Genomic DNA, 27,415 nt, shown 5'->3' with positions numbered 1-27,415 from the left:
CAGAACTAACAGTTTGGAGCCAAAAAAAGCAGGGTGTAACACGAATACATTACCATACGCGTGACTACTCCAGCTTCCCCCATCAACTTGCGACAAGTCCATTTCTCTTTCCTTCATTTTCTCTCTTTCTGTTCTTTGATCCCTCATTCTTCCTTCCCTATTTTCCTACCATTGGCATTCCGGTATCTCCGCAGTGTGGTGGTTGCTTATCCTTCCCCCTCACTTTCCCACCCCCAGTCCTATTTGTGCAGGCGGTGTGTTGTGGCTTCGTGCCTCATCCCAGCGGCTTTCCGCCGTGTGAAGTTCCACGACGCAAGCTTGCCCTGACTGACACCAAAGTCAATCAATGGCTTCCGCTCTCAACTCTGTGCCGGCCAACAACGCGCCTGGCAATGCCAACGCAGCCGTGCCGAACCCGGGCAGATCTACCCTGAGATCCAGCAACAGCACCAAGGGGTCCGACAACCGACGACAGTCGGGCAGCCCTATTGATGGCGGACAACGGTATGTTCAGCCTCTCCTTCTGGATAGACCTTGTTGAACCAGAATTTGGAATTCCCTTGCCTTTGAACCTGGGAAATGCCCCCTTGGCGTTCTCATCCCCTTCCCTTGTCCTCTCAGCTATTGACCTTGTGCACGTGCCTTGGAGCTGGTGAGCTCTGTTGGCCTGCATCAAGTCGTGCGCCAACGAGAGCCAATTGAAGACATCGGATTCGATGGCATGACGTCTTTGCCTTTTGCTGCTTGGTTATCATCGTCCGCTAACGCAAGCATGTTCTACTGCATAGGCGCACAAACTCCCACAAGGCCTGGACCCAAGGGACCAACCCCATCACCCAACGATCTTCATACTCCTCATCCAACGGCAATATGACCCACCAGAGACAATCTGGCTCTCCAAGACCCAACCAGAAGGAGTCAAACACGCCTGATAGTCATGCTCATGATCGCCTTCTCTTCTTATTCGCCAGCTTTATTGTAAGCCTAATCTTACCGCCATTCTGTCGATTAGTTTTAACCTACTATTCAGGGCCTGCATACAACTATAACTACCAAGAACGGAGAAAAGTATACTGGTATCTTCTCTTCATCGACCATGGAGACCAACGAACTCTCCTTCCTGCTCAAAATGGTCCAGCGAAGCTCGCAAGAGGCCCAATCCCGAGTGAACGGCATCAGCGAAGTCGCAACTCCGTATCTGGGCTCCGCACCCGAGCACATCATGTCGTTTGACATTAAAGATGTTGTCGACATTTCCGTTCCAAACGTTACTACAGCAGAAGTTTCAGCCAAGGAATCAAACGGTATGCGTTGCTTTGTAAACGAAGTTCGTTTGTGTATACGCTAATCCCGACCATAGGTGCTTCCCAAGGTTTTAGAACCGACAGTGATATCTCGGGAAACCTAGCCATGCGCGAGCGTACCTTGCAGCGTTGGGAACCCGCCGAGACTGACATTGATATGTCGCTTGAGACGAGCAACAACACTGCTGGATGGGACCAGTTTGAGGCAAATGAGCGTCTTTTCGGTGCCAAGACTAATTACGACGAGAATATCTACACCACTCGTCTCGATCGTTCCGATCCTAATTACAAACAAAAGCAAGCGGAAGCAGCTCGAATCGCCCGTGAGATTGAGGGTCAGGACGTGGAAAATTCCCACATGCGGGAGGAACGCGGCCTTGTGGCACCAGATACTGGCGATCAAGACGAAGAAGACAAGTACAGCGGTGTCCGACGCGAGGAAAAGGCCTTCCCGCCCTTGATTTCTGGCCAACCAAACAAGTACATGCCCCCTGGACGCCGTCAAGCAGCCCCGCAGCCTGCTGCAGCACCCAGTGCACCCCCCTCCAAGCAACCTATGGCTTCACCTACCCCCACTGCTCCTATCCCTGTCCCCTCTCAGACTGCGGCGAAGGATTCGGCACCCTCGGCCAAGCAGCCTGAACTGGTCGCAACCCTGCAATGCCCGGCAGAACCCGAGCAGAAGTCTGCCTCTGGCAAAGGTGCCTCGCCTGCAGTGCCTGCAGTGCCTACTGTGCCCACTGCAAAGCGCGCTATACCTGAAAATGCGACTGCAAATGTGGAGGCAGAGGTGCTGGATCACTTCCGCCAGTTCGCAAACAGCGAGAAGATTAAGATGCAGGAGCGTCGTCGCAACCAAGCCTCATATGACCGAACCATGAAGCTGAATGAGCTGATGAAGTTTTCCAAGAGCTTTAAACTTTCCACTCCCGTGCCGAAAGACCTTGTTCCCATCCTGGCCAAGGATCGACTAAAGCAGGAAGCAATCATGCAACGAACCCTGCAACAAGGGGAGGACAAGACTACACCCAAAGTTACCACACCTCCCACGGAGCACAAGCCCCCTGCCCGTGGCGTAGGACCCACCGGAGCAGTACCCCCATCGGCCCCTGCTGATCGCCAGAATTACAACCGCGCTCGCCAGGGCTATCCTCCCACTGGGCCTCTCGGTGCTGGTGGACGATTCCCCCAGCAAGTAGTTCCTCCCGGACGTCCCGGTGTCGGCATGCTTGGCCCTCGACTTGCGGACAACATGCAACAACGCAAAGGCGCGGGAATGGGACCTATTCCCACTCCCCTTCCCATCCAAGAAGCCCGTGGACCGCCGACTGGTCCTGCGAGCGAACAGCAGAGAATCACTAGCCCTGTCAGGTCGCAGGCTGGTTCTTCTGCGGCAACCAAGTTCAATGTCAAAGCCATGGAGTTCAAGCCGAACCCGGCGGCGAGTACCTTCACTCCTGGTGGTACCTCCGTGGCAACCGCAAGCCCACGCTCATTCTCTCGCAATCGATCTGTCTCGCGCGCCACAACTCCAACCGCATTTTTTGGTCCAAGGAAGCCCCTTCCTGTCTCCGAGCGACCCTCTATTAGTGATCAATTCAATCCCATCAAACGCATGAAGAAGGAGAGCGCAGAACAGACCGACAAGTCCTTTTTGTTGATTGGAGGTATCCCTCCACCCTACAAGACTTTGCCAACCTGGGACATCATAGACGGCAGCGAGGATAAAACCTACGATCAGATGTTCAAACAACCCGTCGGTGTCCATTCCGTCCCGTCTCAAGGTCGTTCTACTTCCAACAACAGCAACGTATCTCAACATCAGGTGCCCTTCCCTTTCCACCAGGGTACCCCTGGCATGACGCCTTCTTCTGGTCCTCCGAATGGACCCCATAGCCTTCACTCACAGGGCCTTCATGGCCCGTCCCATGTGGAGGATCATCACCGCATGCAGTTGTCCGCATCGAACTCCCAGGTTTTCCCGTCTCCGCGTTCGCAACACGGATATCCGTCCCCTATGGCTCCACCTAATGCCCAGCTTTCGTTTGGCCAACCGATGTCGCAGTACTATGGTGGCCCTCAGCCCGCCCACATGAGACCGTTCCAGGGCGGTGGCCCTCAATTTGTTAACGGAGCCCCGATGATGGTGCAGCAGCCCTCCAACGGGCCCTATATGGGAGTTCCTCAAGGCATGACTCCGTATAACGCACAGATGCCCATGTATTCCCCTAATCTAGGCCACGCCTATCCCCAACATGCACCTGCACCTCAGCCGCATAGTGGATACCCAAGCCCGAGCCGCGGTGCACCCATGATGATGCACCAGAACTCGCAATCTGGACAGCCTCCTCAGCCTATGATGTTCTTGCCCGGTCAACCCGGATATCCTCAGCCGTCGGGACATAGTGAGTTTTCGAACAATCTCCGCTCGAATCATTCCAGTTGTTAACCCACCTCAGTGCCTCCCAACCGTGGCAGCTACTCCCAACAGCCACATTTTTCCTCGAGTCCTCATCAATCGCATCATTTCCCCCCTAACCAGCACCGCACTCCCAGCAATGGCTTCAACCAAATGCCACAAATGCCTGCCCAAATGTCTGCTAATACTCCAGCAACAACCCCTGGAGCCTCACACTCGGCTGAGGCAACGGATGAAGGAAAATGAACTACACGAATCATGAAGCCCGTCGGCGGTTCTCTCGAATGACACTCTATCTTATCATTCCGCTGTGACTAGCCCGCGCACTGCATTGTTGGCAACCATCACCTCAAATACCCCGGTTCCATTTCCACACCGCGTCTTCGTGTGTTGTTCCGTCATCAAGGCGGCCATCAAAACACTTGAATCCTGCGGTCAATTTCATGTCATTTCAAGACTTCCTCGGTGGGTTCCTATTCTAAATGCGACCACACAATCATCGCTAACTTTTTCAATCAGACATGATGGATCAATCTACCAGCTGTGCCTATCTCTTCTCCAGATCTTGATCTGGTGCATATGGAAACTTACTTTCGGGGCGATGAACCCATCGAAATCGAGCTCTTGATATCCGGTCTAGCTCATCGTCATATCCTCGACTAGTACACAACTTTACCATGTCATGATTGAGTTGAAGCCTTGATGATTCCATTTCATCGAAATGGCCTCTTCCTTCAGATTTTCTCCGATCCCGTTTCTTTTCTCTTTTTTTTTGTTCTTTTGTGCTCTAAATTTCTTCTCCCTTGTGGGTCGGGGGTCTGTGGGTCTTCGGTGGGCTCACATGGCCTTCGTATCTTCTATGGTTGAAAGCAAGGTCTGCGATCAGTTATGTCTTGGCCAGGCGACGGTGGTAAGATGGTGACATGTATGTGGATGGTCAATTCGGGGAGCGAATCAAGCAGTGGATGTGGTTGAAGATGGGTGAACTTGATAGTGGAGATAGCTCCAACGGATCAAGTAGACAGCAATGAAATGGTTATATTTTGAAAAAAATTAACGAAACAAAGCAAGTAAATATATAAAAAAGAACCATACTCTCTCTGTCGCATAGACGTGTTTACAGATATTCAAAAACTGCTTGTCATACTGTACACAACCCTGCCAGACCCCAACAGCTAGACTCCAAAGCCAATTCAACCCTAAGGACAGCGCAAGATCTATGACAGACATTAGCCGTGGACTTCTTCTTCAACCAAATCATTCGAATGTGAAGCGAAGAATCTCCTCAGGGTTTGTTTCGTTAGTGTCATCACGCAAGCCACAGACACCAGACATCAACCCATCGCGGTGCTTTATCCCATTGCAAACCCATCAATCCACCCTCCAGCCATGGACAAGACCCAGAAAAACCCCCAAAGCACTACCTAGCACCACAAAGACCAACTACCTCCAGCCCACATTTCAACCAACACTCACAACTTCCAAACCCCGTCACAGCATTCCCACACCGCCCTTCACAGCAGATAAAAGAGATAAAGGGGAGTGAGAGGAAAGAAGAAACGGCAAAGCCAGACGCAATAGTCAAAGTAAAGACCAGGAAGAAGTCCGTATTCGACAGACAGCAGAACGCTGCCAGCAAGAATCCGCACGACCTCAAGACCTCCTCAATGAGCACCGGTTGAATGACCCCACCTGTGACACCAATCCTCACTTCTCCTGTTTCTCAAACCCTCGTACCCTTTACGCCACAGCCATTGGTCGCCGAACTGTCCTCATGGAAACGAAGCGGACACGGCAACCCCAGATAGCGGCGTCACCTCCCCGTTTCCCGAGCTTTCGTGCCCAAAGGGCATGCTCATGGCAGCCTAGTTGCACTACTGGCGAGGGACGGCCGGAAGTATAGATGTACACAAATTCTCCCTATGATCCTGGACCCAGCCGCTTTGTCTCGGCGTGGGTTTTCAGCCATGGTTCTGTGGCCAGGATCTTCGCTGCTGCCTGCCAGCGTATCCCACCGGAAGATAGTTTGTGCTCTGCTGTGTAAAGTGGGGAGAATGTAGTGCTGCGGAAATGGTCCTCGCGAGCCCCCCGAAAGGGTATGTGGTTGTGATAAGGGCGCAGCTGTGGTCTTGCGACCATGGCTGCTCCAGGCGAGCAAAAAGCTCACTAGGGAAGAGGTTGTCTATCCTTGTATGCCTAGTTGTAACCCTCGAAGTTTGTACCAGGACCGGTCTGTGGTGTTGGGTGGATTTTTGGAGCTTGCGGGAGTACCATCGAATTTTGCTGGGTGAGTCTTTGTTTTGACGGTGTTATGGTCTTAGTCTGACCTTTTACCAGAGTTCGCATCATTGGAGTGAGTGACTGGAGTCACTGGGGGGATTGCGTACTGGTACACAGAAGGGAAAGGAACTGGGAGTCTTACCACGGTGGAGGGTGTTAATTTTGTAGATGAGACTGTGAATTCGAGTAGTAAGTATTGGCGAAAATATTTATGGCAAGAGGGAAGGTATTGGAAGCTCCGAGTCCATTTGGCGACAAAATAAGACGCGTGGGACCGGTATGGAGAAGACGATGACAAGATGAAGCGGAGCTGTTGTGTATTTATATTAGCCTGTTACGGCCTCAGGCACCGGTGGTTATCGCGATAAGGCGGGGGGTGAAAGGAGATCCAAACTTGGAAGTGTTCAGGTCTCCGAAGTACAAGAACACTGTGTCTGGTCTCTCATTGTTCCTAGTCCCCTGCTCGGTCTAGTTGTTCTACCCTTTCGCCGAATAATCACACCTTGGCCATTGCGTACATCGACTCGCGCATCCCCGATACCCCAAACATCTCCCGGCCTGCCACATCAGCCACATTGCTGCCATGGATTTCTTGAAATCCGCCATCGGATCAGCCATCGCGAAGGGCAGCGGACTGCCATTCTCCCTCGGCGACAGGGTCGACATTGGCGACTCAGTCTGGGCACTCCACAACGGTACGAAACGGGTACGGTGGCTTTTTGGTTCCTTATTTCAAACAAGAGGCGCTTTGATGATTGACGCTGTAGCGGCACATTTAGGATGACGGTTCCGTCTGCAGTGTTTTTACATTCGATGTCAATGCGAACAAATCGCGCCTACCCCTGGCGAAAAATGCCATCCGCAAGTGTCGGACGTTACGGCATCCCGGTGTTATCAAAGTTTTGGATACAATTGAGGTATACTTGGTTCTTCACGGATTTTTGATCTGAAGATGGAAGTGTGGTGCGGGCACTTACGTCTTGATAGACAGATTACAATCTTTACATTGTCACGGAACGAGTTGTGCCGCTCAGCTGGCCGGTGAAGAGGAGGAGCTTGACCGAGGAGACTGCTAAGTGGGGGTTGTATACTGTGGCAGTATGATATTCCCGGGAATCTGCTGTCATGGCATTGCTGACTGGAATTGGGCTGGATAGTCTACTCTCAAGTTCATCAACGAGGATGCTTCCTCGGTCCACGGTGCCGTGCGCGCATCTTCCGTGTTCACCAGTGAGAGCGGGGAATGGAAGCTAGGAGGATTCGATATCCTGAGCTCCATGAAAGAGGACGATGCTATTATATATGTCAGTGGCCCAGCGTCAGATCTACTAAGAAACCGCCACAAACTGTACCTTATACTGACTTTCATTCTCAGACTTACGGAAGCAGTGTGCCCGATGCCGCCCGATACACACCCCCAGAAGTGGTTAAAGGTGGATGGGATACTATCAAGCGCAATCCTCTAGCAGCAGTGGATGCCTATGGATTGGGTATCTTAATCTTTGAGGTTTTCAATGGGAATTTCTCAAGTGCCGACCAAGCTGGCAAGACAACAAACATTCCTCCTAGCATGCAGCAAAGCTATAAGCGCCTTTGCACCGCTAACCCAAAGCTCCGACTGAGCCCAGGGCATTTTGTTGAACAGGGAAAGAAACATGGCGGATTCTTCCAAACACCACTTATTCGGATGACTGAGGACATCGACAGCTTGGGGCTCAAGAGTGATGCTGAGCGTGAAGAGTTTATCAAGTGCGTACATCTCCATGATTTAAATGGCAACCTATGAGCTAACGTGGCACTGTTGCAGTGAACTTGATAATCTTTCTGGGGACTTCCCAGAAGACTTCTTTAAAATGAAGGTACTGCCTGAGCTACTCAAATCCGTCGAATTCGGCGGTGGTGGTCCGAAAGTCCTTGGGGCCACCTTTAAAATTGGAGCAAAGTTATCGACAGAAGAGTTCAACTCTAAGCTGACCCCCGTGGTTGTGCGTTTATTTGGCAATCCTGATCGAGCATTGCGTGTCTGCCTCTTGGATCACCTCCCGTTAATGATTGACAACCTTCCACAGAAGGTTGTCAACGACAAGATCTTCCCTCAAATGGTAGGTTTCTTTTTTCTTTTTTTGAAAGCTGGCAGTATGCGTTGGTCTAACATGTCTTAGACTTCTGGTTTCACCGACGTCGCGCCAGTGGTTAGAGAACAAACGGTAAAGGCCGTTCTTACGGTCATCAACAAACTTAATGACAGGATCATCAATGGAGAACTGTTGAAATTCCTCGCCCGCACTGCTAACGACGAGCAACCTGGAATTCGGACGAATACTACGATTTGCCTGGGTCGGATCGCTAAGAACCTGGGGCAAAGTGTAAGTGAATTTTTGTGCAATCTTAGACTTAGTGGCTGACTCGTGATAGACTCGCTCCAAAGTGCTTATTGCGGCATTTACCAGATCGATTCGAGATCCTTTTGTTCACGCTCGAAACGCAGGACTGTTGGCTTTAGCTGCGACTATTGATGTGTTCACTGAGGAAGACTGCGCTGTCAGAATTTTGCCTGCCATTTGTCCCGGACTTCTGGACAAGGAAAAGTGAGCAATGAATACCTCCCTGAGTTGTGTCCCGGGGTCCTATATTAATCATTGAATAGATTGATCCGAGACCAAGCAAATAAGACATTGGACTTATATGTTCAGCGGGTGCGGAAGCATGCCAGCACAATGCCAGCCACTGTGATACCACCTGTCGCACCTGCAGAAGCCAACAAACCTGATGCTCGTGTTGAAACTCCCAGTGACAACTCCTGGGCCGGGTGGGCCATCTCATCATTCACAAACAAAATCGCAACTGCCAACGGCGAGATTGAACCCACAGCCAACAGCAGTAAGACTGTTGATCCAGATACTGCACGCTCTGCGTCAGTTCCTCGCCCGGCCAAACCATCACCCTCAACCCAATCAGAACTGCCTAAACAAGTTCTTCGGCCCGCAGCCCAGCCCTTGAATCGGTCGATGTCAGATCGTGCAGCTCCAGTTGTTCACGACGACGAGCCCGAAGTAGAAGGCGACAATGTCTTTGATGCCTGGGGTGCTATGGATGATGACGATGATCAAAATGAAGTTGATCCATTCACTGCTGCTGTCACGTCCCCCAAACCCACATCTCCTGTTCCCTCGCCGAACAAAGCTCCTGCTGTACCCTACGATGATGGGGGTGAACCCGATTTCGCTGGCTGGCTGGCCGCAAAGTCTCAAACAAAGGCCAAACCCCTTTTACCAAAGGGCCTGACCAAGGCTGCATCTACGAACACCGTAGTCACACGATCTACGGCAAGCACAGCCAAACCTCGCCCTGTGGCTGTGGCCAAGAAGATTGATACTAAACCAAAAAATGAAGATGCTGATGATGATTGGGGAGATGCATGGGATTAACCTGGAAATATGCCTTGCTCTTTTCTTTTGGTTGTCTATGTCCATGTCTTGTCTACTGTGAGTCTAACGTGTTAACACATAACCTTGGCTATCAAGGGTATTTGGAGCCCGTGCCACGTTTCCTCTGTTGTGCATTGATGATATCCCGTGTATTTATCTCTAATATATCCATTAACCTGACCGCTCATAAAGGGTGTACTTGGTACTTCTCTTTGTGCGATCCTAGGATGCCAGCTTTATGTTGTAGAGGCACTAAAGGAGATAGTCTCAATTGGGTACATCTAGTGAAGAGTCCAGGCTGGTAAGAAGGCACTTGTAACACTGTGTATAACCCGACTTCCCTTCTATGAATATCAATTCCATTCAAACATCCGTACAGCGCCATAACGGCAAGTCATGCCCGCTTTGAGGAAGACGATTCGGATATTTTGTAATATACATCCCACCTCTTCAGTGATACTGATGAGGATGCCTTGATCTTCTAGCAAACAATCTGGTCTTCATCCCCCTTCAAAACACCCCCGAATCTCGATGCCCGGTCATGCATCTGCCCCAACTGCCTCCAAATGGTGGATATCTCGTTGAACCCCATTCCGTCCGTTATTGATTTGGTTCATCGAACAGGGGCGGACAAGTCTGGATGCTCTTCTCCGATATTCGAGACTGAGACCGTGGTTAACCCCCATACGTAGTTGCGCAGGCGGCTTCGATTGTACTGTCAGTAGCCTGTCGCGTTTTAACACCTCCTCCAAGGAATCAGAATTATCCTGCGGTCTCCTATTCCTCAGTTCTTGCTGCTCTTGTCGTCGCTTCTGGGCGTGCAATTCCCGTTTCCTCTTTGTCTCTCGCTCTTCTCTTTGTTTCTCCTTCTGCTCTCGCAGTCGCCTCGCTTGCTCTTTATTTCTTTCGATGGTGCGCTTGCGCTGCTCTTCCGATTCACGTTTCTTTTGTAATGAGATAGCTTTTGCTTTTTTCCGTTCCCGTTCCAAATTTCCAGCGTCCGATGATATCTGGGCCCAGAGTCGTGCCAGCTCTTGGGATGACAGTCCCTCAATCTCCGCAGAGCCATCATAGTTCGTGGATACTTCGTTGTCTGAGGACAAGTCGGGTTCCGCTGACCCAGCCATCCCTGGACTCATATCCATATTTATCGAACGTTCTGAAGATTGCAATGTAGGCCGCCGGGCCGCTGAAATCTCGGAAACAGAATCCACAAACTCCAGACCATCTGAATCATCCGAATCATCCGAATCATCCGAATCGCCAGAACTATCAGAATAATCATGATCACCGGGATCGTCCGGACAATCGGTATCATCAGACTCGGCACTGTCATTATTATCGGGAAGCTCCGCAGATATGTGATTGTCCTGTCCCTGGCCACCAAAGGGTATGCCTTTATACAAAAATCGCAGTTTTGTTATGTGATCTATTGTGCTCGAGGACTGCGCAGGTTTTGTCGAGCTGGGATGGGGACGAGAAGTCCGTTTTTTTGTAGAACTTGATGGTCGTGACTTTGATACTGTGCGTCTCACTGGTTTGTATCGAGAGGATGGACTTGCTGGCGTTGGACATGGCAATGGTTCTCGATCTGATTCCGGACCAGAGTGTGGTAGCCATTCAGTTGGGGCCACGGAATCTCCGGAGGATGATTCAGTCCCTATAATGGAACCATATTCTGACAAGGTCTGCCTTACAACGCTGGGATTCTCACGGGCCTGGCGCCAAAATTTGCCTCCAGGCGCTCTCGAGGACGATGCCAACCCTGGGCTTGGGAGGAATGGTGGTAGGCTGGGTTCTGGTGCGCAGGATGATTCTGGTTGAGACATGTCGAGTATCAAGGAGGAAGGTGGCAATGTGCTTGTCCTCTCACTTTCACTCCTGTCGCCTCGGCGGGAGATGGGAGTGTTAACCGTTAGGTCAATGATCCCCGTTTGCGACTGTCGAGGCGACGAGCCGAGCAATATCGGTTCTTGTGCTTGTTGCAACTCTATCCCGACATCAGAGTCCAAGTCCATTCTCGACCTCGATCCAGAGCTAGATTCGGATTCGGATTCAGAGTCGGATTCAGAGTCGAATTCCGAGGACGAGTCTGACAAAACTTCCAGATTGGATTCGGATATTGGTTGTGACAATCCATCCGGTTTGTGTTTGTTGTCGTCACTGGACACTTCTTCGGCATTTAATTTCTTTGTGGACTGTTTCTTTGCAGAAAAGGATGACGTCGAAGTTGATTCCCGACTCGATTGGGATCCCGAATCAGGGTCAGAGTCAGAGTCAGCTTCAGAGTCCGATGGCGATGGGCTACAAGTTTGGCGTCCCATAACATGGTGGCGATTTGGGGTGGTCGGATTGAGGGACATAAACTTTTGTGGTGAGGATGATACAGGCGACGGGATTCTTGACAGTGGTTGAGACATCGATAGATTGGCCAATTGAGATTTTGACCCTAAATCATGGCTCCTTTCGACTGTAGATGAACGCTGGAAGGGCTTTGACGAAGGGTTGCAGGATGAGTCTTGAGGCTTGTGACTCTTGGCCTGGGGCCTCTGAGAGGAACCTGGGTTGGTTCCCCTGCGGCCTGCCAACGCATTGTTTGACGCCTTGGTTGCTGGTGCTGAGCCGTTCGATCGACGTTTCTTGAAAACTTTCGATGGGCAATGTGGCTGCGTAGTGGCATTTTTTCTTTTGCCATGTTGTACGCGTGCAGATGCATTTCTTGGAGCAGACGAAGGAGCAGAGGGACCAGAAGAAATAGTTGTTGCCGAGGGTGTTGATTGCCCACTTTGTTTTTGCTGGAATCCAGCGTTTGGCTTGCCCTTTTTTGTGGTCATTGGCGTTGGCATTGACGCAGTTTGGTTTGCGTTGCCAGGACCATTGCGATTGCGATTGCGATTGCGCTTTGACTTTGATTTTGACATGGTAGTTGGGCTCGATGTAGGAGATATTGTGTCTGAGACTGGGGATTGTCGATGTTATATAGCTAAACAGACACAGTCTGAAGGTGGATTATAGCTCCGGCTCAGCAATGGGTCCGTTTAAATGAAAAAAAGACAAGAGATTTATTGGAAGTGGATTAGAGACTGTGGCCCATAACATACTTCCTCATTTGGCTCTATGAGCGGTTATATGTGGCATCGGCACCCTTTGGCTGTCTTCCTCATGTCGGATTTCCAGGAAACATAGGAGCCTTGGAATCCTTTCCAGCTCCTGTTTGTGCTTCTACACATTCTCCGAAGAAAATAACCCGACTCTGGTCCAAATCGCCCAGTCGAACGTCAAAAGGGGGAAAGTGGGGATTCTGGCGAATTCTGCGTCGACGGGACCACAGCAAAATGGACAGCCCCCATCACCTGGGAGCATAGCCTTACTCCATAATCCTGGTGTTGACTTGAATATGGAATTGGAAATACCCTTGGAATTGGAGTAAATTTGGTGTAGAACCCCCCCCGGGGCTTAGGATGTCACATATAAATCCCAAGAATCCCGACGACTTTCGGACATCCTTTACAGAACATCAAGAGAAATCCATCGCAGAAAAAGCCCCTTAATGGAATCCACAGTCAAAACAGGAGCTCAGTATCTCCCCGGCAACGCGTTCCCCTGAGGCAATAGCTCCATCCATATATCCAATCCATCTTAGTGAAGTCTCCGTGCCAGCAAAATGGATCCCCCCGACTGGGGCGCGCAAATGGGACCCATATTGTGTCAGAACCCCCGGCGGCATGAAAGCCCCCGGGCCACCGCGGGAAAACTCTTCAAGATCCCATCGTTGAATGAGGATATCGGTAGCAGTTTCCACCCGCGGACCAAATAGATTTGTAAAACTCTGCTTGACTTGGCGCTTGACCTCTTCCTCGCTGGCAGTATCAAGTTTGCGCATCTCGTCCGCCTCAATAAACCCCATTAGCGCTCCGAAGGATGCATCCGCCGGGGTGTTGTCGTACGTCACCCGGATCACGCCGGTATCGCTGACACCTGCTCCATTAAGTCCCTGGCCCCGCCACCAGGGCCGCGGAAAGATGGCAATTGCTTTTCCGATGGATCCCATCGGCATGCGTTGGTTCAATTGATCTCGCCCAGCAGGCAGTGGTGGCTCGAATATAATCCGACTTACCAGCGGTGGAGACATGGCAACGATAACATATCTAGCGGAGATAATTCCGGTGTCTGCGGTGATGGTATACTTGCCCTTTTCGCGCTTGACTTTGCGCACAGGTGTGTTGAGAATGATCTTTTGCGATCCTAGTTTCTCGGCAAGCTTGATGGCAAGTAATTGACTCCCACCTTGAATTCGACTGTCCTGGGCACCCCCGTCTACACCGATGAGACGATTGATGGTCCCGGGTCCGGTTTCATCTCCAGCGGCCGCGATGCACCACAGTGCATACAGCAATGACGGCTCTTTCACCTCGGTCGACAGGATAGCTGGGATGGCGATGTCAAGAAGGGCGCGTGAGTCAGGGGTGGATAGTTTAGAGTTGATATACGTTTCTAGAGTCATCGAATCCAGCACCGTAGCATTTGGGGTCTTCCACGGGGCTTCCAGGTCGACTTTGCTTGCAAGGGTGTTGATATCGTTCATGAAAAGTGCAAGTTCGACAAGCGAGTTTATGGGAACGGGCGGAACACCACCCAGCTGATCTTGATAATGACGCACTGTGCCATTGCGATAAAAGGTTGATTGTCCTACTGTGTATGTCTTATACGTCGGCAGGCCAAGCGCGGCTGCGAGAGCGAGAACGCGGTCTTGAGTGGGCCCCACGTACTCGGCGCCTAGCTCTTCGGCGTGTTCTCCTGGCAATTCGGCGTTGAGCACACGGCCACCCACTCGATCTCGTGCTTCGAGTATGGCAAAGGTCTTGTTGGCGGCTGCAAGATCCTTGGCGGCCGAGAGACCGGCCAGTCCGCCGCCAATGATGGCGACATCTACTTCGTAGATATTGGGCTGTGCGACCAGTGCATGGCAAAGAGGAACTATGGCTGGAAGTAACTGAACTCCAGGGAAAAAGTGTGCGATGTGGAGCAGCTTCATGCTTAGTGTTGGTCCTTGGCCTGGCGGATCGTTCGATAGCGAGTCTCACTGAGATGACTTTGTATGCAATTACTTTCGCTTCAAAGAGTCCAGACATGTTCCGCTATAAGCCAGCTCACCTCATTGCCGACTGCTACCCAACGTCAAAAAGTACAGGATCCAATCAAATTGATTTAAAGCGCTCAGAAGCAACATCTCGCGATTCGAGTAGCACAGACGAGGGGGAGGGATGCATTAGTGAGTGTAGCTAAATAGAACAGAAGCAACAAACAAACAATAACACAGATAAACGAAGCCCGGAAAACACACTGCTACATTATCACTGTTAACATAACCTCTTGCGTCCTTGGTGGTGTTTTGGACACCTATATCTCCTCGCGCGAATCACTCGATGTATCGTATGACGATGCACCAGAGGAAGATTCGACATCTTTCTCTATCGTTTCCACCACCGTTTCTTTGACTTCTTTTCGGACTTCGTGTTTCGGTTGGACCAATTCTATCGGCCTTGCCTCGTACTTCCCCGGCGGGTTCTTTGTTGCTGGTTGTTCCTCCGATCCTTCTTCTGATTCTTGTTCCGAAGTATCTTCTCCAGATGATTCTTCTCCCGAGGACTCATCTTCGGATGCAGAGAGGTATGAGTTGCTATCATCTTCCTCTGATTCAATGCCTTCTTGGGGGTTCACTTCAGGTTTGTCATGCGATGACTGGGTTGTGGCCTGCGTTTTCACTGGATGTGCGGCATTTTTGGGAGTCGGTTCTTCTTCGGACTCTTCCCCGTCTGACTCTTCATCTGACCCTACTTCTGACGTAGATGAGTATGATTGATCATCCTCTTCTTCCTCGTGTTGAATTGTCTCCCTGGACTGTTTTACCCACGCTGGTTTTGGTGACCGAGTTTGTGCCAGCTGGGCCGAGAATTTGGTCACCAACGTAGGTGATGGTTGCTCTGATTCCTCTTCCGAAGAGCCATACTCCGACGAAGACGAGTATGAATCGTTATCCGCCGCTTCTTGTCGGATCGTTTCTTCTGAAGTGTCTTTGTCTTGCTCTGGCGATGAAGGCTTTACTGCAAGCACTTCCACTATTTCTTCGTCTTCTTCGGAAGAGGACTCGCTCGTTCCGTCCTCCATTTCTGCTTCCGAGGACTGTTCCTCGGACGAAGACATGGATTCTTCATATTCTTCCTCTGATTCAATCACGGCTCCGGATTCCGTCTTACGGTCCACTGTCACCTGATTTGGCTGATGAGGAGATTGTTCCGGACTATTCGCTGACAGTTCGTTTGGCACCACTTCTGCTTCGTCTTCTTCGTCAGAACGTGCCGACGACCGCGAAGACACCTCGTCTTCCGCAACTTGCTGGTCATCTTGTTCCCTCCGCTCTAGCTTAGGTTCGTGTCGTGATTGGTATGTTCGCTGTCTTTTGGATATAGGTTGCTGCTCCTCTATATCCTGCTGGGCTCGCTTTAATCTCATTTGTTGCTGTCGGATCTCCGTAATTGAAGGAGATAGAGGCATTTCCAGCAGATCCGATGCCTCAAAGAACGCATTCAAGAATCGCTCCCTTTCTATGGATGCATCGCCATTTTGAGCAGCAAGATCCAAGTCCATTTTACACCGCATCATCACCCCTGTCTTGCTCAATGGAGTCTATTCGCTTCTTAGTACGATGGCATTCCACAGTACATATTAGTACTTACCATTATACAGGTCGTATGGATGCTAATGCAATACTTGCATGTCTTCCGCCCTGGGACCGGCTCGCACGGCGGGATCGCGCTTTCACTTCGCCAGCGCCTTTGCCAGCGGCCAAAGCACTCGTAACAGATTCGACCAGGTTGCTGGGAAGATTCACCCGGTGCATCAAAATCAAGTACAGAATGTGGATCGGCCAGCTCGGCTTGATCAATTTGTTGCTGCTGAGGTTCCGATTGCCCGTGGTGCATAAGCACAGACGCGGGAGGACTTTGAGATTCAATGGCATGTTGCTGACCCTCCTGAGACACGGGCGTTCTCTCCCGAAGATCATCAAGCACCTGCACACCCTCCATGCCATCTATTGGCAGTGGAGCAGATGCCTCCGTGGCATCCGACTCAGCCTGCGGTCCCCATATTTGCTTGATACTCTCCGCAAAGTCGAATGTACCCGCAGCAAATGTCTGCACAGCCTCTGCCACTGCGTGCACAGTCCGCGCAAATCTCTGATCACTGGCCATATTGGAACATGAAAATTGAAACTACCCCTGTGCGCGTCAATGTGATGTACCTGTCTTGATACCCGGCTTCCGGCCGAGGTTTTTCTCCGGGACCCACTTTGGTCAACAGCCACATCCTGCGACCTGGGCATCGCATGAGTTTGACCTTGCAAAATAGAAAGTTGAGATGATCGAGGACCAGTAATGTCCGCATCAATTGAAGTGCATTGCAAAATATTTCAGCGCGCCATCGGTTGTGGGGCACTTCCCGGGTCAGGATATAGGACGACACTGTAGGTAACTGGCCAGTTACCCCTTAACCTTACATATGGACTTTTATGGGGAATCTGGGTATCTATTGTAGTATCAAAAGGTAGCTACCACCCCTTTATATATGCTTATATCTAGATTGAGGGTCAGAGGGGATTCTCCGCTCTCAAAGTCGACATGTTCGTACTCAGATCAAAGTCAACTGGCGAATCCAACAATCCAATTGTTTGTTAGGCTATACAAATGGCTGCGACCGCCCATATGTCCCTGTATAGGAGATTGAGGTAGACTTGATGTTCTAAGACCATGAGACAGCTCCGCCTTTAACTTCCAATGCTCGTTCGTGAAACTCCGTTCCTGGGCATGTCATTAGATGACGATATTTCCGCATCCAAGCATTGGACTGATGCCTATAGAAAGGAAGAAACAACCATATCGACTGATTGCGTTGCAAAAGCCTGCAAAGCAGGGCTTGAAATGATACCTACATGTAAGTAATCTGTCGTTCCCTCGATCCAAGAGCGGTTCGTCAATGATCCTTGCAAAGCCGCAGGCTTAGTTCACCTCATTCTTGGTTCTCATTTGCTTTTTGCTCTTCTTGTCATTATTAACACAACGTAGAGATGTGGCTCTATAGACAAATGTAGCATTACTTGACCCCGAGGGCTTCTACAGACCGTCACGGCAATGCACGTTTCATCACTCACAGTAGGCTTCATACAATCCTCATCTTTCACGGTTATTGGAGAGTAATATCAGGCATATTCAGTTTAATGGCTTATAGGCATAGGTTTTGGACGCATGCTTGAGGGAGTCCTTCGGTCCCCGTTATGATTCGGTGCTGAGAGACGACAGTAAAAGAACAAAGCAGTCTGATGAACTCGACAGACCATTCCACTTCGGGCCTCTTCAGACCTCCTCAAATTCAAGGACTATGATAATTCCTCAAGCCAGCCGTATCAACCATCGCTTTATTGTTTGCTTCTCTCGAACAGCTCCTACGTCTATACGTTTCCCTTCTTTTGAATCTCTTCCCCTCACTCGTCTCCACAATTCCTATCCTCCTCTTCATATCTGTCTGCTCTGTTATGTCCCATTTTCAAACCTTTGGACCTTGACAAAAGTACTCATCACCCATCGCTTCGTGTCTTGTACTGTCAGAGAAAGACAGTGGACCTGCTGAACATCTCCAAGCATCCTCCAGTCTACCACCCCAGTTGACCGTGTCGCCTCAACTGGCTTCAGATTGATACTCACACAAGTTATCCAACCTGCAGGATGGATTCTCCCACATCATCTTCCCTCTCATCTGGTTCAAGTACACCCTTGGCCGACGTGCGTTTCAGCCACGAGCTTGCCAAGTTCAACCCATGGGTCCAAACCCAGGCCACCGATCTGCCTCCAGACCCAATCATCAAGATCTATGTGAAGGCTCCTATGCTAACCAAGCCTGAACAATTCGAGTGGTGGTTCGCAAACATCGAGCGCATCTTGCGTGACTTAGGCCTCGACAGCCTGGTCTCGAGTCTCCCATATCCCGCATCCAACGACCCCGCCAGAACTCAATGGTTTGAGCTCTCCAAGGTGGTCCACACCTGGCTTGAAAAGCAAGTCAGCAACGAAATTCTGCGAAAGATTGACAGACGGAACCCGAATATCGTCCTAGCCCACCAGTTCGCATGTGAAGTCCAAACTCTGATGCAAGAGATGAGAGAGTGGCAGGTTCAGAACGCGCATTTTGCATTCTACCACCTCAGACGATGCGATTGCAGTAGCATTCAGGAGTTTGTTGAGACTGCCAAAGAGCGGTTCCGGATAGCCTGGGATCTGGATGCTGGCGTCGCTCCGTGGGCAGCTATCAGTCTGGTCGCGAGGGGAATTACATCTGTGCCAGAAACCAAATGTTTTTATTCTTTCGTTGATGGTGACTACCCGGATGAGGTAACAGCTCGTGATAGTCGCACTGCTGCTGATTTCTATGAGTTCTGTGACGACGTGCTTAATTCACTGTATGAGAGCGATGGGGAAGAGGACGAATCCCCATTCGAAAACGTGCTGGCGTTCACCGTGCCGAAGAAGAGATGGACTTAGTGGACTAGCAAGGATAACCTTTCGAAACCCCGGGATATTGAAGGGAGATTTGTCACTTCACGTACTATCTGTTCCTTTGAAAGTTTGCATCTTCGCAGTACCTTGGGACATGATGACTCAAGACGCTGCTTTACAAGTTATTGCTGTACTCATTAGTTTCTCAAATGGAAAGTCTCTTTATCAAACCCTATCTGATAGCTCTAGTCTAGATGGCCCTTTGTTTCTTCTCGCCCTTTCTGCCATTTCGTGCATTTTCACGTCTCTATCAACCCTTTGTCCACCAGCAGCCAAATATCTTCGAGGACGGATCTAGGAAAGTATTCTGAGATACCTAGTATCTACCTACCTACATGTAGACAAACACGAATTTTTGGACTGTAATATCAGGTGTTGTATGCTTCTATTACCGGCGATCACTAGTAGGCCCCCTATGGTCATACCTACCTCTGCCATCTCTTCTATCTCACTCCATAGGGACTACCCATCATGGATAAAACTGGTGGCTCTACAGGCCCGGTTATTCCTCTTTCCAATTTCGTTTCTCGCACCATTCCTACCTGATCTTCTATCATGAGCAATGTTCCAGGTGGATGTGCCATCCACCGCTGTGCCAGTCTCAAGTTGCTGTGCAGCTATTGAGAGACCGCAACACAATGATAGGATATTTGAAGGCTTATTATTAGCCAAATTTCTAGAAAGGCAGTCAGAAAGGCTCATAGACAAACCAAAATATGTTGTCTCATTTGTGAATTCAAACGGTGGCCTTTTGTTATGTGTCTCGGCCACATGATATGTTCCTTTTCGAATTGTTGAGCCGGGCCTTTTTCTTGTTCTTTCTCCTCCTCCCTGATCTTCAGTCATCTCGGTCAATTACTCTTCTCTCGGCGCCTGTGGTCTTCTTCTTCTAAACCTCAATCTCCCTCATTCGAGCTTTGATCTCGCCAACATCAATCCACACACCACTCTTACCCGGGGGAGACGACTATAATCATGGGTCGATGGGGATGGCGTTAGTCCCACTGCCCCTCCTGTCCCCTTTGGCACATCTCATGACTTACTAACCCCTATTCCAGGTCTCTTCGAAGGCGACCAGGACCTCGATGTCGCTGCAACTATCATGAAAGACTTAGGTATCGAGGAAAATGACTGGGATTTCAAGATCGACGCAACCATCAACCAAACCGACCTGCTAGCCGGCTCAGAGGCCCATACCTACTACAAAACCCCCAATTTTGCCCAGAAATTAGCCACTACTATCATCCCCTACATCCGCGGAAAGCTCGATACCGATAATCTGGGAGACACACTCTTCGCAGCAAGCAAAGCCAAGGAAGCTACTGGCTCAATAGATTTCTTCCAGACGAACAAGTATCGCACCATCATCCTAGTTGCGTTGATGCTCCGCGTCGGTGCTCGTGTCAAGGAAGAGCACCTCCAGTATGTGCGTGATCTAGTACCCCAGATCAACTGCAACTCGCGCCACATGCTCTTGGCCGACCATGGCTTCAGAACACCGGGTCGGGCTCAGTTCCTCGCTGCGTTAGATTACTGCAAGCCTGGTGTGCCGCGTAATTTTCAGGAAGCTAGGTTGATTTTCTCTTGAAATACTGGATTTCAGTGTCTTGTGCTAACGACTTTGACAGCTGCTTCGGATGTGGAAAGATTGAAGCTGATCTCGGTCATAAGCCCCTGATATGCAAGAAATGCAAGTTTGCAACTTACTGTGGCCAGGTAAGCAATATAGAGGACTTAATCACGTATTAGGTCTGTGGTTTTAATATCTTCTAGGTTTGTCAGCGTGAACAGTGGCGCGAGCACCGAGTCAGCTGTGTGGCCCCCGAAAAACGCTTTATGCTGAATGTTTGAGTAAATCGATTCAAGGATCCATGCTTGTTAGACTGGGTTTGCATGAAGGCTCACTCTAGTATTTCTAGCTGCCTTGTATCTGAATTGCGCTCTCCAGTTCGGAAATATCGAATGCCCATCGCTGCTTGAGATTTCGGCTGACTTTCTTCCCCTTCCGGAAGTTTTCTTTCTTACCGTGAAGATCCATCAATGAAACTCCTTGCTACAATATGTAAACTAAGCAGGCAGTCCTTGCTAGTAAAGCAAATAAAGCATAGACATAATGTAAAGCAAAGCCGTGGTAATGTCCAAAAAGGAAAAGAGAAGAAAGTTCTTGTATATTTCAGATGAAAAGAGGATACTTTCTTGGTACAGACAGGCTATGGACAGACCTTTTGGGGCTTAAAGTCCCTGAGGCCAAGTATCAGCACGTCTAATTTTGTCCTGTAGCATCGAACATCAAAGCGTTACCACTTGCTTTTCCACCAAGAGCCGGAAAAAGGGCGCCGGACAACCACCAACCATGTCCATCGTGATGCGTTGAATCAAGCGTGCGAACTTGAGTTTTCTTCTCCTTTTGATTGCAGCTGTTGGGATGGGGTAGCTTTTGTGTTGGATCATTCAGAGGCCATGTAGTCGACTGAACACAGCGCAAGCTTGATTGATTGCTGTTGGTATGGATTCAATGCCTGGTAAAACGAAGTACCGTCAGCCAAAGCTGGTAAGGCACTTCATCGCGGAACGTTATCTAAACTATCTAAGGAGGTTGAAACAAGCCCCCTCCCCCAACCTCCATTCAAAAAAATGTCCACTCGGGAACCTTACCTGGTTCTGAAGGAGTATTCTGTGCATATGCCATGTGCATATGCCAGTAGGTGGAACTGCGAGATGCCCCATCGCATTTCGACAGTCTCCCGGGGTTGGTGATTGGCTGGAATCAGATGCCTAGAAGAATCCAATAACCGTCAGCCGAAGCTGGTAAGGCCCTTCATCGCGGAACGTTATCTAAACTATCTAAGGAGGTTGGATCAAGCCCCTCCCCCAACCTCCATTCAAAAGATGTCCACTCGGGAACCTTACCTGAATATAAGCCAATTGTCTGTGCATATAGTATATGACTATCGGTGGGATTCCAGGGTGCTCAATTCCCAATCGATGTGGGTCTCGGGATTGGTGGTTGATCCGAAGATTGTACCTGGAAAGATCCAATAACCGTCAGCCGAAACTGGTAAGACCCTTCATCGCAGAACTCTATCTAAAATATCTAATGGGGGTTGGGGGAGGGGGAGTCAACCCCCTTTCTATCTGTATCCGCTCGGGAACCTTACCTTGATGTGGTAGTGTGCCATGTAGATGAGCAGAGGCATTTTGGCATCGATCTGGACTCCGGAGAATAGTTCAAGCAAAGCAGTGGGGTCGTGAAGATGGATGCTTCGTGCGTATAGCGAACGGTTGGGCAGTAGATAATGGATGGTGGATGTAATGTGACAAATGATGGTCACATAGATGGTGATGGTGGGTCGTGGCTGAAATCACAAGTTTTCTGATGATATGTGATGACATACCTTTTCTTGGTATGGTGTACTAAGATGAATCATGGGAAAAATAAAAATGAATCATGATAGGAGTCGTTGTTGTGGACAGTCAAGGTGGAATCTCCCAGGTTGAACGATTGTATGTCGCCGACACCGTGAAGAGCCCCACCGAGGCTCGAAGGACGCGTCAGCTTGTTTATCGTTTTAGATTCAAGATAGAACATTTATGTGCTTCATACTTATCACATCAGATAAGACAGAGGGTCTGCATGATGGGAGACCTAGACGGCTATCACAGTGTACAGTGGACCGGATGGGTGGAGGATGAAGAAGGAGAAGATTGTGATGATGAAGGATGAAGGGCAGAAACGATGGTCATGTGTGGCCTGAGACGTGTTATTGTTCAGAAAGATTGGATTGATGATTTTCCCAAAGTGGAAGGCGCCTAGGGATGTATTCACGTTCGATTCGTTCTACCTAGGTAGGTGAGGCAGAAGAAGAAGTCTTTCTCTGAAATGCGATATTCCATTCCAATTACTATTCCATTCTTTTTTGGCTTTTTTCAAGAGAAGGTCCGTTTCCATTTACGGAGTCGGAGCTAGCATCCTACTACTATCCTGGCACGGACTGTGTATAGAAGGACTGTCACGTCGAGATACCTGCATAAGGTTTATGCATGCAACCTTATTCATTTATGCCAAATTATGCAGCCACCACGCTCTAAATTTGACGATCCCCGTCCTTTAACCAACCTCAGACCACTAAGCATGTCTTCCACCGAGAAAAAGCGCCTTCGGGATCGTCGGTCGCAACAGACCCTCCGTGAAAAAAAGCTGCGACATGCAGCCCAGCTCGAAGAACGAGTGGCGCACTGCGAAAAGCATCACAGCGACCAAGGTGTGCAGCGACTTGTGCAAGTAATCAAAGGGCTCCGCCAGCAAAATGAGACTCTCCTTATGCGTCAAAGGAGCTTGAAATGCCTTGTCAACTCCTGGGAGATAGAACAAGAGGAACCGGCTGCCACCAATGACTCCAGCTATGACTGGTCCTCTCTGTACAAACAGATGATCAACCGAGAAGCCCAGTTCTCCCTGCAGACGAACTTCAATGTGTCAATACCCCAGAATGGGATAAGCAGTCCGCTGAATGTATCCATGTCTAATTCAGCCACACCTCCGCAAATACAACTCTCACCTCTGGCATCGCTTTCATCTCTTTCATCTCTTTCATCGGAAACTACACCATTGTGGAAGCAAATCCCACCACACAACGACGACTTCTCCAGCCCACGAACAATAATCTCCTGTCCCTGGTTCATTTACCCAGAGCTTATAACACCATGTCCGGACATCCCCGATTCTCCTCTGGATTTCTTGTACGGCACGAAAACAAACGCCCTAGCCGATATGATTCACAAAACCTTGCTACGCCGCCCGCTCCGCGCTCCGGAGCGACTAAGCACCGGCTGGCTGACCTATCACTTCTCGAGATGGGTTCTTGCCCCCAGCCCTGAAACCTATAGCAGACTTCCTATCTTCCTCCGGCCTGTGCAGGGCCAGATGGCCGTTCAGCATCCAATGGTGTTGGATTTCTTGCCTTGGCCGAGAATGAGGCTAAACCTGATCCGGCGGTGGCATTTGTATTCCGATGACCGGGACGATCTGTTCGGGATGTTTGCTTGTTGTGTCAAGATCCGATGGCCATGGGGTGAGGAGATCCTTGAGAGGGATGATCGGAACGAGCTACGCATCAAAAAAGAGTTTTATGAGACTTTCATGAGCGAGAGTGGATGGGGACTTACGCCGGAGTTTATTAGGCGATATCCTGATCTTTTAGAAGGGATCGATATCAGTCAAATTGTATTTGAGCTTTCGTGAGAATAGATTATTTGATGCATCATAAATCTTTGTCTATTATGTTCCATGATTTCTATTATGTTCCATGATTTCTATTATGTTCCAAGATTATGTACGTAAGAAAAGTTTTGTACGCTTGTTTTTTTCGCAAGACATGGTGCCTGTCTCGGAGACCGGCAAGCTCAATGAAGAGGCGGGAACTCTAATGATATCTCTTCAGGCTTTCTTGCCATCAAGATTAACAGGCCACTTCAATCTGATATCCTTGCCCCACTTGATGAAGACAATTGGAATCGGCATGAATGCCAAAGCGAGGAATCCGAGCAACGAGTTACCCCATCCAAGACCCAAAGCATCGAACATCGCCGGTCCAGCCAGGGGAAGCAAAGCTCCAACCAGGGAGCGAGTCGCGGTCAAAGTGGCATTGGCAGAGGCTGCATATTTGGGATAGCAATCGATCACATATGTCTGGATGGGCATATAGACGCCCATCATGCCAACTCCGAAGGGCAACATGCCGATAATAGGCACAATCCAGAAAACGTGCTTTTCAGCCGACCAACCATACCAGAAAAAGCTGATGGGAAGAATGCAGGCGAAAATGATCATCATTGGGAGACGCATTTCGGGTTCGAACTTGCCACCATTCTTAGCTGTTGCTGCCATAACCATCCGGTCATTTGTGAAGGCCATGATTGCAAGACCGAGAATGAAACCGAGACCAATGCCGAGATATGCAAGTCCCGAGAGACCGTATGAGAAGCCGTACTGTCCAGTGAAGACGCTGGAAATAGTGGTGAAGAAGAGGTAAAGCAACCCGTAAACGAACGACTGGAAAGATCATGTCAGCAAATCACACTGTTAGCTAAATAGGACTTTCGACTCACCATGTAAACACACAAAAGGAGCACAATGGGGGACTTGAACAACAGCAGCATCGGCCTCTTGAAACTTTGCACTAGGACATCTGACACATTAGTGGGCTCATCATCCTCATCGTAGGCACTGCGCAAATCCGTTCTCCCCGTCTCCTTGGCGAGTTTCTCGGTTTTCGCTTTGATAAGAACAACAGCGTACGTCTCTTCGTTAAGAAACTCGACACCAATAGACAACAAGCCTCCTGCAATAAGCAGAATCCAGAAAACCCACCGCCAGCCGATTTCCTGGCCGATGAATCCACCAGCAATGGGACCCATCACGGGCCCAATCAAGGGTCCCATGGCCCAGATGGAAGTTGCCATGCCACGCTGTTCGCGAGGGAACATGTCTGCAATGACACCTGCTCCGAGTGTCAAACAACCCGAGCCTCCAATTCCAGCGAACAGGCGGCAGATGATAAGAGTCTCGATGTTGTTTGCGAGTGCGCAGCCAATTTGCCAGACGACGAAACACCAGTTTGCGGCGCTGAAGACAATACGGCGACCGTAGACTTCACTCAGAGGAGCTAGCAGAAGCGGACCGAACTAGATAGTCATGTCAGATGGGAGAAACCACATAGATAGTGAAGCGGGGCAGAACTTACGGCATATCCGAGAATGTAGATGCTGACACTGAAAGACAAGATTGTTTGGTCGGTTTCCTTGAACTCTCTTGCCATATATGAGATGGCTGGTGCGAACATGCTCGAGGCCAGTGGGGAGACTAGTGTCATGGCACTGATCAACCCAAGCAAGCCATATTTCTTGCCAGAGGAGAAGTTCTGAGGGTTTTTTGGATCATCTTGTCCTTCCCAGCCAACTATCCCACGGCTGAGGTCTGTTTCCGGGAATATTTCTGGGCCTTGCGTTTGTGTCTTGGTGGTCTGGTTTGTTGGCTGTCTTTCAAGGTCTGGCGTCTGGTTTGATGGTTGTTTTTCGAGTTCTGAGGGCTGGTTTTGAATGCTATCTCCTTCGTTGAGGGTTGGTTGGTTTGAGTGAAACTCTTTCTGTGGAGTTTCCATGACGGGCGACAAGTGTGTACAGCACAATCGACCCAAATATATCGCAATGGACGTTTTTGGCGTGTGGGAATAGTATAAGGAAAGTAAAAAGATGGACACGCCAAGGAGGGGCAAGATTAAATAGTTTCAAAAGAGTGGAAGAAAAGAATAAATCAGATATAAGAGCACGGAGTACTCCGTACGAAAAATGCAAGTAAAAATATGGAGTAGGCTATGATCAGCGAGGAGAAGGGGTTTTGTATAAATTTCCGGAGCACGCCAGTTCTCCGGTTTGCTTAAATTTACACAGTCCATAGGGGGCATAACGGTGGTGGAGTTCATAAAACAGCATAAATCGAGAGAATTGGGCAATCAGACGAAGGATCAGGTTTCAGACAGCCCCTGTTGGCGACCAAATGCCATCGAAGGTCATTGCCATGTCCCTTTTCCCACGTTCCCCCCAGACGATGATTCAGTGCCCCATTTTTCTCCCACCGCAGCCAATCAGCGGCCTCTAAAATTGCCAATCTCCAGACGCTGAATCAGTGCTTTAGAGTGCCTTCAGGACTGGGCCTATCGCATGTTTATCTGACATGTCACGCATAACTTGGGAAGGGCTCTCGTACGGAGTACTCCGTACGCCATAAGAGAAGGTTCCTCTGCATAAAATTAAGCGTTCATGGCTTAATGGTCGAGATATACGGAGTGATCCGTACAGCTGATTTGGATGCTACTTTTCACCTCGATGTTGGAAGTATAACCATATGTACCTCATAAACGGAGTAGCCATGACGGAGTACCTATATTGTAGGTACATCCTAGGTATGGCTTCACATCGGGTCAAGGTGATCAAGCAATACATGTTGCCGATGGTAACTTCGGTCCTCTACTCGGATTATTTACCTTTTGTGCCATCAATTTCCACATCTTACGCGTCATCTGATTGAATTTAGGCGCTTTGATGGAATGCCTATCTGCAGTTCTGGAGGTTCATAACTATATACTACGGTGTATCGACTTATGAATTTCTCGCACCTTAGAGCATCCGATCTGGAAGCCACCCGAGGCTATGTTGGGCATCGGCATCCAACTTAAAAAACGCCCACGGCGTTTTTCCGTGACCTGAAAGGTAAGCTTATGCTGGATTGAATTATGTTAGGCTCACGCTGTATCTATGTGAGGTATTGCAAGACTATTCCTCTTTCGTTCATAATAACAACTTTGGAAGAATGAGAAA

At 49.5% G+C, this 27,415-nt stretch overlaps 10 protein-coding genes across 10 annotated transcripts; 5 read left to right on the top strand and 5 right to left on the bottom strand.

The window, feature by feature from the left end:
* Positions 1 to 346: 346 nt before the first annotated feature.
* On the top strand, positions 347 to 3,969 carry N7457_000915 (putative PAB1 binding protein (Pbp1); the record flags this gene model as incomplete). The annotated part of the gene is made up of 5 exons (XM_057171961.1): positions 347 to 504; positions 789 to 978; positions 1,031 to 1,304; positions 1,361 to 3,709; positions 3,764 to 3,969. The coding sequence occupies 5 exons, from the start codon at positions 347 to 349 to the stop codon at positions 3,967 to 3,969; spliced, it is 3,177 nt and encodes a 1,058-aa protein (XP_057035864.1).
* Positions 3,970 to 5,643: 1,674 nt separating this feature from the next.
* N7457_000914 (uncharacterized protein) lies at positions 5,644 to 5,862 on the bottom strand (the record flags this gene model as incomplete). Its single annotated transcript, XM_057171960.1, has 1 exon — positions 5,644 to 5,862. The coding sequence occupies one exon, from the start codon at positions 5,860 to 5,862 to the stop codon at positions 5,644 to 5,646; it is 219 nt and encodes a 72-aa protein (XP_057035863.1).
* A 724-nt stretch (positions 5,863 to 6,586) lies between these two features.
* On the top strand, positions 6,587 to 9,431 carry N7457_000913 (COPI-interacting protein CEX1; the record flags this gene model as incomplete). Its single annotated transcript, XM_057171959.1, has 9 exons — positions 6,587 to 6,709; positions 6,783 to 6,920; positions 6,991 to 7,101; positions 7,161 to 7,307; positions 7,379 to 7,752; positions 7,811 to 8,105; positions 8,166 to 8,369; positions 8,419 to 8,591; positions 8,651 to 9,431. 9 exons carry the CDS (start codon positions 6,587 to 6,589, stop codon positions 9,429 to 9,431), a joined length of 2,346 nt encoding a protein of 781 aa, XP_057035862.1.
* Positions 9,432 to 9,970: 539 nt separating this feature from the next.
* N7457_000912 (uncharacterized protein) lies at positions 9,971 to 12,352 on the bottom strand (the record flags this gene model as incomplete). Its single annotated transcript, XM_057171958.1, has 1 exon — positions 9,971 to 12,352. The coding sequence occupies one exon, from the start codon at positions 12,350 to 12,352 to the stop codon at positions 9,971 to 9,973; it is 2,382 nt and encodes a 793-aa protein (XP_057035861.1).
* A 626-nt stretch (positions 12,353 to 12,978) lies between these two features.
* Positions 12,979 to 14,466, bottom strand: N7457_000911 (flavin monoamine oxidase family protein; the record flags this gene model as incomplete). The annotated part of the gene is made up of 1 exon (XM_057171957.1): positions 12,979 to 14,466. The coding sequence occupies one exon, from the start codon at positions 14,464 to 14,466 to the stop codon at positions 12,979 to 12,981; it is 1,488 nt and encodes a 495-aa protein (XP_057035860.1).
* A 365-nt stretch (positions 14,467 to 14,831) lies between these two features.
* Positions 14,832 to 16,684, bottom strand: N7457_000910 (uncharacterized protein; the record flags this gene model as incomplete). The annotated part of the gene is made up of 2 exons (XM_057171956.1): positions 14,832 to 16,118; positions 16,169 to 16,684. The coding sequence occupies 2 exons, from the start codon at positions 16,682 to 16,684 to the stop codon at positions 14,832 to 14,834; spliced, it is 1,803 nt and encodes a 600-aa protein (XP_057035859.1).
* Positions 16,685 to 18,211: 1,527 nt separating this feature from the next.
* Positions 18,212 to 19,024, top strand: N7457_000909 (uncharacterized protein; the record flags this gene model as incomplete). The annotated part of the gene is made up of 1 exon (XM_057171955.1): positions 18,212 to 19,024. The coding sequence occupies one exon, from the start codon at positions 18,212 to 18,214 to the stop codon at positions 19,022 to 19,024; it is 813 nt and encodes a 270-aa protein (XP_057035858.1).
* Positions 19,025 to 20,014: 990 nt separating this feature from the next.
* On the top strand, positions 20,015 to 20,890 carry N7457_000908 (zinc finger MYND domain-containing protein; the record flags this gene model as incomplete). The annotated part of the gene is made up of 4 exons (XM_057171954.1): positions 20,015 to 20,033; positions 20,098 to 20,611; positions 20,668 to 20,755; positions 20,813 to 20,890. 4 exons carry the CDS (start codon positions 20,015 to 20,017, stop codon positions 20,888 to 20,890), a joined length of 699 nt encoding a protein of 232 aa, XP_057035857.1.
* Positions 20,891 to 23,171: 2,281 nt separating this feature from the next.
* On the top strand, positions 23,172 to 24,281 carry N7457_000907 (bZIP transcription factor; the record flags this gene model as incomplete). Its single annotated transcript, XM_057171953.1, has 1 exon — positions 23,172 to 24,281. The coding sequence occupies one exon, from the start codon at positions 23,172 to 23,174 to the stop codon at positions 24,279 to 24,281; it is 1,110 nt and encodes a 369-aa protein (XP_057035856.1).
* Positions 24,282 to 24,476: 195 nt separating this feature from the next.
* On the bottom strand, positions 24,477 to 26,199 carry N7457_000906 (MFS transporter; the record flags this gene model as incomplete). Its single annotated transcript, XM_057171952.1, has 3 exons — positions 24,477 to 25,091; positions 25,148 to 25,723; positions 25,783 to 26,199. 3 exons carry the CDS (start codon positions 26,197 to 26,199, stop codon positions 24,477 to 24,479), a joined length of 1,608 nt encoding a protein of 535 aa, XP_057035855.1.
* Positions 26,200 to 27,415: the final 1,216 nt, after the last annotated feature.

The sequence above is a fragment of the Penicillium paradoxum genome, assembly GCF_028828445.1.
Source record: "Penicillium paradoxum strain IBT 22861 chromosome Unknown utg000002l_segment0_segment0, whole genome shotgun sequence".
NCBI lineage: Eukaryota > Fungi > Ascomycota > Eurotiomycetes > Eurotiales > Aspergillaceae > Penicillium > Penicillium paradoxum.
The sequence above is the reverse complement of the archived record's forward strand: the minus strand, read 5'-3'. Positions and strand labels throughout refer to the sequence as shown.